At 44.9% G+C, this 11,962-nt stretch overlaps 1 protein-coding gene across 6 annotated transcripts; it reads left to right on the plus strand.

Annotated features, from left to right (window-relative positions):
• The first annotated feature begins 3,746 nt into the window (after positions 1-3,746).
• LOC123080718 (uncharacterized) lies at positions 3,747-11,639 on the plus strand. Of its 6 annotated transcripts, none has more exons than XM_044503653.1 (3): positions 3,747-4,522; positions 5,363-8,557; positions 8,651-9,542. In XM_044503653.1, exon 3 carries the CDS (start codon positions 8,678-8,680, stop codon positions 9,122-9,124), a length of 447 nt encoding a protein of 148 aa, XP_044359588.1. In that variant the 5' UTR covers positions 3,747-4,522; positions 5,363-8,557; positions 8,651-8,677; the 3' UTR covers positions 9,125-9,542. The 6 variants fall into 6 exon arrangements, 3 of the variants coding, with proteins under 3 accessions (XP_044359588.1, XP_044359589.1, XP_044359587.1); XM_044503654.1 differs by having other exon boundaries at positions 5,363-5,838; positions 8,621-9,542; XR_006438527.1 differs by lacking the exon at positions 8,651-9,542 and adding an exon at positions 11,001-11,639 and having other exon boundaries at positions 3,749-4,522; positions 5,363-5,838.
• Positions 11,640-11,962: the final 323 nt, after the last annotated feature.

An 11,962-nucleotide genomic window follows, 5' to 3' on the forward strand; every position in this document is an offset into this window, starting at 1 on the left:
CAATTGTCCCACTTCCCGACCCTCGAACAAAACAAAAAGTTCATTGCAAGTTGGGGGCAAACATGAAAAAATCCCCCTCCTCGCTTCCTCGAGAAAACAAAAGTTCAATTGTATACATGGTTGAATACATGTGAAGAATGAAGTACCGGGCGACGCTTGCGATTGCATGCATAGTGTTTGTGTTAGAAAAAGGAAGAAATTATGTTTGTGAGTCAGGGCGGATGAGTATTACAATTTATTTTGTCAAAAACCCTTGTTCATTATTTATTATCGATTACATAAAAAAAGACAAACAACAACAACAAAATTAACTAAAAAGGAAAAACTAGTTAGTCAATGCTCACGCCCTTGGCGACACAATTTACAAAACAAATGATAGTTTATATTCTCATTCAAAGTAACCAGTTGATATTCTCATTTTCTGAAAACTGTGCAAACAAAAGCTAGCAACCCTCCCCATTTGAGTATTCAAAGTAAAAAAAAGTTGGTCGAAATAGATGCCTCTGATCATATATCTAGTTGATATAAAAAAAAGTTAAAGAACACTACAGGAAACACTGATAAAATATATATCTCTAGCCTGTCCATTTTCAGTGAACTATCTGAACCTCGGTTGATTGACCGGACAAAAACAGAGGGAAAAGGATGACCCAAAAAACAACTACTAGTAGAATGTAAGTGACAAAAAAACATACAATTTGTGATAATATATGTTCCACTAATCAACGGTTAAAGACCTGCCCGCTGATTTGATTGAATGTAAGACAAAAAAGTATACACACAGACTGACAAACAAATCTACTAGCCTGTCCAAGAAACAAACCTAGTACAAAAATGGAGACACACAAAAATCCCACCTATCTGAACCCCATTTAATTAAGTAATCTGTACTGATGGAAGACCAAAATACTCTTAGATCTAACCAACAAAAAATGGATAAACAAAAAGAACAAGAAATTGGACACGAAGAGGGGATACTTGTTGTACCAGCGGGATTAACCCAAGAGAAAAAAACAATGAGAAAGTACGCATCACCTGGCCATCGCACGTGCAAACCACCTGGCCCACAAACAAAAAAAGCCCAAACAAAAGCGGAAACATAAGAAAAAAGCATAACTGGGCCGGATGCGCCCCTAACAACCAGGCCGAAACTAGGCAAAACAGTCACTAGCACGAATCTTCAAGCAACAAAAGATCTAACGGCTGAAGTGTCGACTGAGACTTCGCGAAGTCTCAGTCGACTGAGATTTAGCATCACCGTTTTATTTTTAGAGTAGCCCATCCTTTCCAAACAATGTGAGTCATGTCGGAGCTGTTGATGCCAAGGAATTGCGTGTTGTAAGCAGGAAAAAAGTAAATATACCATTGGTGTGCTGAATTTCCAAGTGATATTGCCCCCCCCCCCCATGCCTTCGGTAAGTTGAACATCCTGAAGCATGGTCCATAGACTGATGAATTCCTGGAGGTTGTCAAGCGAGAGGTCATTCTCCAAATTTATTTGACTTCCTTTATGGTAGTTTTATTTTTGCGCTTGGACAGTTACTTTGATTTCTTGAACATAGCCTATTGTTAGTACTCAGTGCAACTCTAACCGATCCCCTATTCGGTGTTAGAGGAGTATAATTTCTGTTTCCCTTCTCTAACCGAAATCTAGCCGATCTCCATTAGTCGTTAGTGGAGGAAAAAAATATCCTCAACCGCGCATGCCGTCGCTAAATTTGCTCCACCGCTACCGCTCGGAGGAAAAATCTCGCCTATCTCTCACCTGTCCCCCGCCACTGCATCTTCGTCGGCGACCGCCCGCTGGACCCAGCCGCTACCTCGTAGCCTTCCTTGGTCCTCGCCCCCCTTCTACCCGACGCGGAGCCCGTTCGTCCACCGTCGCCCTTACCAGAATCTAGGTGAAACGCCGTCGCTACCATAGCCGATTTGTCAGATTGCTTCGAAATTTCCTCCTTTTTTGTCAGCCACCGCATCTGACCTTGCTTGAGCACCACTGCAGGTCACTCCTACACTTTGTCGCCCGCCGGTTTGGCCAAAACGATGGCAGATGCCGGTGCATCACCACCGCACCGCAAGTGTTCGACAGATTGCCTAGGTGAGTTTTTTCATTCGTTTCTTTTGAACCGAGCCGTTTGAATTGTAGATGAAGAGGTTGAGGGAGATGGTCTTCGAGGACTCATCGCCATCTGAAGAGGAAGAAGACGATGAAGACTTTGAAACCGTTTTAGGCATGATTTTCAATGATGATATTCGGCGCCCGAGAAGAGGATCGTAGTTTGGCAGCATACACATCAACCGTGATATGCGGAGGACCATGCCAAGGTCATGAGACACTACTTTGCTCCCAATCCAACTTATTCGGAGAAGTACTTTCATCGGCGCTTTCGGATGCACACAAGTCTTATTTTTTATCATTGCAAAAACCGTTGAGAAGTATGATGACTGGTTCAAGCTCAGGAGAAAGGAAAATGGAGAGATAACTGCAAGCCCTCTGATGAAGTGCGTCGCGGCTGCTCGAGTCTTGGCATATGGGTGTTCGGCCGATGCTATTGATGACTATGTCCGCATTGGTGAAGGCACAATCTTAGAGGGCGTTCGAAGGTTTACTAAAGTAGTGCTCGATGTCTTTGGACATGAGTACATGAGAGCTCCTAGCGAGGAAGACACTCAGAGGCTGATGACAGAGAGTGAAGCAAGAGGATGGCCAGGGATGGTTGGATCACATGACTGTGTGCACTGGACATGGAAGAATTGTCCTGCATGGTGGAAGGGTCAGTACAAAGGCCACTGGAGCGATCCAACGATCATTCTTGAGGTAGTTGCAATGAAGGATATTTGGATATGGCATTCATTATTTGGTTTGTCTGCTCTTACAATGACTTGAATGTGCTATCGGGAACACTATTGTTTTCTAGGATTATTACAGGAGATGTTCTTGGTTGCAACTACTCGATCAATGGACACAACTACTCAATGGGTTACTACCTTGCAGACGACATCTATCCACCATGAGTCACATTAGTCAAAACAATTGCGCATTCAAAAGGTAACAAAAATATTCACTTTTCCCAATGTCAAGAAGCTGCTAGGAAAGTTGTGGAGGGAGCCTTCGGTGTGCTTCAGAAGTGTTTGCAATTGTTTGTGGCCCTACCGATTACTTGAGCTCCAAAGTTCTATGGCAGATAATGACTTGTTGCATCGTATTGCATAACATGATCATTGAAGAGAGGAGGGATATGCCTGAGAACTTTCAATACATCACCAACAGACTCCGGTTGAGCCAGAGTATGATACAAATAGAATCCTGACATTCCCTGAAGAGAATCGCAGGATTGAGAACCGAGAAGTTCATGCTTAGCCCCAAGATAATCTTATCGAGCATCACTGGCAACGTCATAGCGCTTCCTAGTTGTTTTATCACATGATATTTGCTAGATTTGGACCATTCAGTGTGTTTAAAGTTGAATAACTTGATTTGTAAACTTCGAGTTCGATTTGTAAACTATATTCATGATTTGCTTGAATATGTATGTTTAGTTTCTATATGTGTGCTAATATATAATTGAAATGTATACTAGAATTGCATAAATTTACGAAAATATTAACGCCCACGCGTGTGGGCTGAGACCACTTCGCGCGAACACCCTCTTTGTCGTTAGATGCGCTGCATCAATCTTAAAGCAGGGCGCACAGCCACGTCAGCAGTAGCGGTCGTGCGGGCTGTTTGGGTCCTCGCCCGAACGCTGTCCTCTCCTCGCTCGCTCACTCCCACCCTTCTCCCCCTCCCCCATGGAGCGAGTGAGCAGAAAGAGAGAGGGGATCCCGACGATCGAGAGAGAAGATTCCGGCTCCGTGAGGTGGGCGGCGACCGCGATGGCACAATACCCCTTCACCCCCACCCCAGCGCCCCCCTCCCCCAACACTCCTCACTGTCTTCTCCCCCTTTTTGTCGCCGGATCTGAAGAAGGGCCGCCGGCGTCGACCTACCATCGTCGCCGAGGTTGGGGGGCGAGGTCGGGTCTCGTTGTCCCTGCATCGAGCGTGCGCAGCTCCGCCTCGATTCGGCACCGCGTCGCGGACGAGGAGCCAACGGAGCAGGGGATGCTTCTGGCAGAGCAGGCCACGGGCGCCGGCGGCGTCAACCCTTGTGACCAGGCAACGGCAAGGGCGCCAATCCCATCCAACCAACCTCCGCATCCAACACGGGGTCGGCAGCGGCGGGGGTGGCGCAGCGCGCATCGACGACGATGTGGAGATGCGCGCGGTGGATTGCTCGAGGGCGTGGAAGTGCACGGTGTGCCTGCCATCTTAACCTCCCCCGCGCAGCCGTTCCCATGGCTGGTGGCAGCGGAGCCGAGGAGGGCCACTGCAGAGAGGAGTTCCACCGACGAAAGGATGGCGTCGCGCGTGTGAGGCGGGCCGGCGCAGTGGAGGCGGGCTCACCACCGGTGCTGTCCTCTAGTTCCTGCGGTCGTCCTGCTTCCCTGGGCTCCCCCGTGCTCACCAGCACGTCCCCAAGGTGAGCTGCATCTTACCCCTGCTTCCTTCCCTCAATATCGATATACAGAGGCATTGTGCCTGTTGAATTCGTGGGCGGCGACTGTGGCTGGAGTTGCCAGATTTGGACTGTCAGAGCACTTGTGCTGTTTTTCAGCATCATGTAATTTGTGTTGTGAGCCACATTTTAATTCACTTAGCTAAACCTTCATTATACCTTACCCTGTTTTAGCATTCAGAAGATTTGTTTGTTTCATAAATTAACAACCTGTGCCAAGGTGCCTAATTTTTTAGTGCGATGATCACTATCAATTGATGATCAGTTTTTTTGTTTTCATTTTTCAATATGATGTTTGTGAATTTTTTTGATATAAATCCTCCCATGTTCAATCCATAGTTGCCATGGTAATTTTCAATCTGTATTTTTTCATGTTTTTAGTATTGGATGGGACATAGTAGTTGCCATGGCAATTCAAATCTTCATGGAGAGGATCATACAATCGTCCGTGCCATTTTGTCATATAAGTGTTATTTTGTTGCCATGTGTTTATGTGTCATATAAGTGCATTTTTGATCTCATGAAGTCCATCACATTCATGTTTTCTGAACATGGCAAATTTCAGCTTTCCTTTGTAATGCTCTCATGGTAGGTTCTTCAAATTTTGCTGTTTTTCTATTTGTAATGGCAATTCTATGTTTGTTGACATGGCAAATGTAACTACACATCCATGGCAGATTCCACTTTTCATTGCCATGGCAATATATAGTTTTCACTTGCCATGGCAAATTTAGTACCTACATTGCCATGTCAATTTTACTTGTTAAATTCTGGAAAATTCTAAAACATGATAAACTTCTTCAGATCCCGTGCCGGAAGGGGGCTGCGGCGGCTAGGTCATCGAGGCACCGATGTAAGGGGAGGCGATAGCCACGGCACGGACGACAGAGCATGCGACGACGTCTCTGTCGTGGGGGTGGGCCGGCGGGCGGAGGTCACCACCGCTATCTCCGGGCTGGCTCTCTCCGGGCGCGGGGGCCTCGAGAAGGCGGGGCGCTTCCAGATGCGGCGGGTGCTAATGGGCCCGGCTGTGGGCGCGCAGGTGTCTGCCGCGAGTTTTGCATCCTTCTCGCCGGCGGCCGCTTCCAGATGCGGCGGATGCTGATGCGCCCGGGCAGTGGCAGCTGGTGGTCGAGCCGCACGCTCGAGACGAGCTCCCATGGCTCGTGGCGCTGCTGTGCGCTGCCGTCTAGCGTAGCACGCGCCCAAGCTGGAGCGATTCTTATGCGTCGCTTTTCTATGGCGAGCTCCACCATTGCATGTATGGGCCAGCACATACGGTACGTTTGCCATCTCTCCTATGGCTTTTCTAGTATGTCTCTACCATTTTTGCTTGATGGTTTGTGCAGTGTGTTGAGGAATATGATGATTTTTGCTCTTAATTTTTGAAGAGGCAAGTTAGTTCAGGTGGCACATTTACCCTCATCCCGATGGTATAGTTGCCATGGCAAATTTACCTTTGAGCTAACTAGAGTGTTTGTCATGTGAAAAAAAGTTACAGATTTGCCTTGGCTAACTAGAGTGTTGGCCATGGAAAAAAAAAATAACCGATTTGCCATGACAAAATTTAGAACAATTTTGCCATGGAAAAATGTTTAACAATTTTTCCACGGATAAAAATAGCACAAAGAAATGATGGAAAATAATTCCATGGCAAAAACACATTCAAATTTGCCGTGTTATTTTTTATCAAAATGCCAAACCTTTTAGTTTTTAGTTGCCATGGCAACTCAACTTTTTAGTTTTGCCATGATGTGTTGCCGCGGAACTAACAAAAGGTTCGTGTTGCCATGTAAATATATGATGTGTTGCCATGTTTTTTCTTTGCGACATGGCAATTTGTTCTATGAGAGCATGGCAAATGTAGTTTAATATGTTGTCATGTTCACGGCGATTTTTGTGTTGTTTCACATACACGGCATCTTAATACCAAAGAAGATGTCAAGTCTTGGTTAAACACCATGGCAAGTTTGAACATGCTTTTTGCCATCGCAATTTTTGATCATTTTTTGTATAATTTCACATTCGTGGCAACTTTTTTTTACATAAGCATGGCAAATTTGATTAAAAAACCCACAAAAAAATTGAATATGCATTTTGCCATGGCATTCGAATATACATTTTTTCCATGGCAAATTTGACAATTTCTTGTGTTATTTCCATTACATGGCAAATTAATGACACCAAATATGGAAAAATTTGGTAAAATACCATGGCAAATTTGAACATTCCCTTGCCAAGGCAACTATTCATCATTTTTGTAATATTTCACAATATTGCAAATTTATTTATATTAGCATCGCAAATTTCATAAAAAAATCCATGGCATATTAGAATATGCATTGCCATGGCAATTTTTATCTTCTTTTCGTGTTGTTTCACATACACGGCAATTTAATTACACAAAGATGGCAAGTTTTGATAAAATACCATGGCCAGTTTTGAACATGCTTTTGCCATGACAATTTTTTATTTATTTTTTATTATTTCACAATCATGGCAATTTTGGTAAAATACCATGGCAATTTTGAGCATGCTTTTACCATGGCAACTATTGATCATTTTTGTATTTTTTTCACATTCATGGTAATTTTTTTATATTAGCATGGCAAACTTGATTACATATTCCACGGCAAATTAGAATACGCTATTTGCCATTGCATTTTTGATCTTTCTTTTCGTGTTGTTTTATATACACGGCAATTTAATTACACAAAGATGGCAAGTTTTGATAAAATACCATGGAACATGTTTTTGCCATGGCAATTTTTGATATCTTTTATTATTATTTCACAATCATAGCAAATAGATCATATATAAGAATGGCAATTTTGACAAAAATCCCACGGTAAATTTGTATATGCATTTGCCATGGCAATTTTAATCTTTTTTTGTGTTGTTTGATTGGCACGGAAAAACATACACAAATTTTTTAATCCATTTTTTTTCTGCCCCCATGATACAGATGCAAATTGCCATGAACTTTTCCTTTTTAGTTCATTGTTTTAATATAAAAAAGATCTTTTGACCATGGCAAATTTTGCTTGTAGGTACGACGACATTTTTTCGGTTTGAACCATTGGGATTTTTTAGTACTAGTTTGTTTGTCACTCTTATCTGTTATGGCAAATTCATCTTTCCGTTTTATAGGATGGTAAATCTGGGCTTTATTATCACAACAAAACTGTGTTTTTATTTTTTTATCATGCCATGAAAGTCTATGCATTTTTTAGTCTATGTATCATGATATATAGAACATTTTTCAACAAAATTGCCATGGCCCATGGCAAATATAGCCTATGCATCATGGAACTTATACTCTATGGATGATGATCTATTGAACATTTTAGTTCATGTCATTTTTCGAAACATATTTTCTTTCTTCCATGACAATTTAATATGTTTTGGTAAACCCTGCCATTTTTGTAAAAAATAACATGATGGCAAGTCGTAAATGTAGTGGCAACTTTTCTAGAAATTCAAATGGTTTTTTCTACTTTTAAAGTTATTGGATGGCATCGTAGGCTTTTTTGGTCGCAGAAAAAAAAAATATGGACTTCTTATTCTTTACTAAGATTGTAGGGCCCAATATAGAGAAGGCCTGTAGGGCCGATACGATGGACGTTCGGGGTGGTGGCAGCGATCGCACTGCATGAAATCGTGCGGGCGGGGAAAGCGATCGTCCCGAGCGATTTGTTCGGTCCAGCTGCCTTCCTGCCACACGTGTGGGCAGTTTCAGTGTTCGCCCACACAACGTCGTGTGGGCTGCCTGCGTGTATGCCACATAGGGTCGTGTGGACGGGTGATCATTATGCCACACGTGTGGCACTTATTGGCGTCCTAAATTTAAGGGTTTACTCCGCTTTATTATTTTTGGTCGGTTAAAGTTGTCCTGAGTAACGCGCGCAATGAGACGAAAGCAAGTCCGTGTCGCCCGCGAAGTCGGACTCCTATTCCGAAATTGGTTGGCTTCTGCTTGCCGGCCAATTACTGCCACAGGTCCGTCGAGTCCTCATTTATTATTCTATACACACTAATTAACTATCCCCGCTTCGTTGATAGATCTTGCGGCGTGTTTCCTTTCGAGATTAGATTTTGCTGCTTGCGGAAGCGGAACCAATGGCAATAATGGCCGACGAGTGCATGGAGCACGCCCTGACCTTCGCCATCGACAGCAGCACGGCGGCCCAGCACTGGCTCGTCCCGCTTCCATCCCAGCACCAGGACGCGGCAACATTGCAGCAGCAGCAGCAGCTTGGATCCGTCGGATACGACGCCGACGCGGCAGAGGAGCTCGGCCGATCGGTCCTGCTCGTCGCGGAGGCCCTCTTCCTCCGCGGCGTCCTCGGCGACGACGATCTCCTACGGGTCCTGTCGGCCATGCCCAATCCCGGCGACGCCTACCGCGACGGCGGTTTCGGAGGAGTCCCTGCGTCAGCATCGGCGGTGGCCGGCCTGGAGAAGCGTGTTTATTGTCGCGGGGGAGGCCAGGGCGGTCCTAGCACGACGGACACGGGCTGCGTCATCTGCTTGGAGGACTTCGTGGCAGGTGACGAGATCGCGTGATGCCGTGCTCGCAGAAGCACAGCTTTCACCGGGGTTGCATCGCCGAGTGGCTGGGACGCAGCAACGCCTGCCCCCTCTGCCGCCACGCCCTGCCCTCCTACTCCTAGCATAGCATAGTGACTTAGGGCCACTTCTTTACGGTCCATTCTAGAGAATCACGGTCCTAGAAATCAAAATCATAAAAGAACTCGTTTCTTCCCCGTGAATTAGCGGAGAATAATCAGAACCAGTAGTGTATTTGAGGAGGATCTGTCCATGTCACATCTAGATATGACACAGGTATGTCACATTTAAGTTGTGACATCAGCGACACCTCACCATAATAGATGCAAGCCCATGACTGTCATTTTGTTTTGTTTGTATTTTTATTTGTCAAATGTCATGCATACGTTAATGTCATAATGAGAAATATCATCTATCTTTCCATCCTAAGGAGCCAACTCGCAACGCGAGGGATCGTGAAAACCAGATCTCGCTCCTGTGCCGTTCCTGAGCGGCACCGGGGCTCCCCACCCTAGCAGCCCTCGGCTCCCCACCTCATCTCCCCCTCCCCTGCCGCCGCCGGGGTGCGCCACCGGGCAAAGCCCGTGCGGTGCCGGCGGCGGCAGGATTACTCTCTGGCGGTGGACGGCTCCTTGGCGTTTAGATTCTGTGTGTGGCTCCTGCACGTGCTGCATGCATGCTGCGGCGACCTGACGGCCGAGCAACACAACTCTCCCGCGATTGCAAGACTCCATTCCGCTGCAGGGCGTCATCGTGAGACTTCGGCTCGTCTCTTCCTGTGGCTTGACAACGGCTTGCTCCAGGGCGTGGAGGCAACTAGGTCACGGGATCCGGTGACTCTGGATGTGGGAGGTTCACGGAGGCTTGTTTCACATGGGGTTCCCTGGGAAAAAGGAAACACCACGTGTCGTTGCTCCCACGCGGATGACCCTAGCGGCTACATCCGAAACCTAGCGCCACCATCTATGTGTCGGCACGGTGGAACCTCTCTGGAGACGGCGGGTGCCGCAGTTGCTCAGATCCGGCATGCCCAGTCCCGGCGGTCTGCCACTCGTCCGGGGCGCGGCGCACGGCTGCGGCTGCCCGCCGTTTGCTGGCGGCAGTGACTTAACACTGGGCGCTCAGATTAGTCATGCTACAACGACATTTTGCGGCTCACGACGGGCAGGGTCAATGAAAGGTCTTCGGAGAGGGTTCATCGCTTCAGACCCGGTGGCTGATTTCGGCGGTGAGATGCAAACTTTGGACTAAGACTTGACGCAGAGAAATGATTGAGCAGCACATCACATGCAGCTGTTGGGATCATGGAAAAGCGGGGGCGACGAAGCATGTGTGACTGGTTGGTGGTGATGTGTGCATCCGGCTCAAGCTCTGGGGTTAAAACTTAGGGCTGACGTGAGTTGGTTATACTTGACAGTTGTGACATTTTTTGCGTCATTACCTTGTTGAAGACATTGCTCGGATATGTTTGGGTTGACTTTTTAGGGTGAAAACCTAGATTCCGACCTTAATGGTTGGATTCGGTGACGGCGGCCCATGAGCACCGCTTCCTTTCTGAAGGTGTTGCCGTTGAAAAACTTGCCGTTCATGTCGAGTCATGAGATGGTTGGTGTGGATATGATCATTGTTACAGTTTGTTGATCGCGGATCTAATCACTTTGGAGTTTTCTTTCTCTTCTTTTCACACCTACACATAGCTTTTATATCATATACTTTGCTAGTTGTTGGCGTGTTTGTGTGTGTTAGTGTTGGCTGTGTGCATTCTTATTATGCAGAGACAGGGTGTGTGCTTATTCTGTCTGTATTCTCTTGATGCTTCATTTTAAACTAATAAAATCCATCCTTTCTCAATTTTTTTTTCTTTTGTCCGTAGATGTGTTCATGTGTGCTCAAAGCACAAAAGACCTAAACGATCTTTTCTAAATGGGACAAAAAGAGTTGCCTCGTCGGGAGCTCACAAGTTTCTAGAAACAAACTACTAGAAACTAAGGCCAAAGTGGACGCCAAGCACGTTGCGTAATGGCGGGCGCCAAGCACCTACGTGATTTAATATCGAGAGAGTAATCCCTTGTATTGGCCGCTTAGCTAGGCCTTAGTTTCTTGTTTTTTTCATGTTTACTTCAAGGTTTACTTCAAGTTCTAGGAACCAATCGGGATGCTTTACATGTTGTGCCCACTTACTTTCTTTTTCGATTCTTATGTGGCAAATGTAACTTTATGAACATTCAGACCTTTTTTTTTTCTATTTTAAACCAGATTTTGTATTGTTTTATTTTTCCCTTTTCCCTTTTCCTTTTTGCTTTTTAAATGTGTGAAATTTTCAAGTTTTTTAAAAAATTCAACAACCTTTTCTCAAATTTTCGAATCTTTTTTTCTTGAGCTTTTCTTAGTGCACTTTTTTGAAAATCTATGAAAATTTTCAAATACGTGAACATTATTTTCAAAATAGATGATATTTTTTTTCAATTCGTGGATGCTCGGGCCTGCCCAACATGCGCCCAATGGGAGCGATGATGTCCGCTAGTTGGGTCAAGGCCTAAGCGTTTTTTCCTTTCATATCTTTTTTTTTCTTTTTCGTTTATTCATTTTTCTCTTTTTTGAACTTTATTATACTTTTTGAAACCTATTAAAAAAGTGAAATATTTGTTTGGAATATTAAAAAATTTCTTGTTCCAAATATTATATAAAATTTGAAAAAATGTTCTAGAATTTTGAAAATTTCCGTTTTCAAATTTTTTGTTCAAAATTTTAAGAAATGTCTGCGTTTCAATAAATTTGATAATTTTTTAAAGAAAGTACGTGGTTAGCAATTTGTGTTCAATTTTCCATCAATTG

This window comes from Triticum aestivum, chromosome 3D (assembly GCF_018294505.1).
Source record: "Triticum aestivum cultivar Chinese Spring chromosome 3D, IWGSC CS RefSeq v2.1, whole genome shotgun sequence".
NCBI lineage: Eukaryota > Viridiplantae > Streptophyta > Magnoliopsida > Poales > Poaceae > Triticum > Triticum aestivum.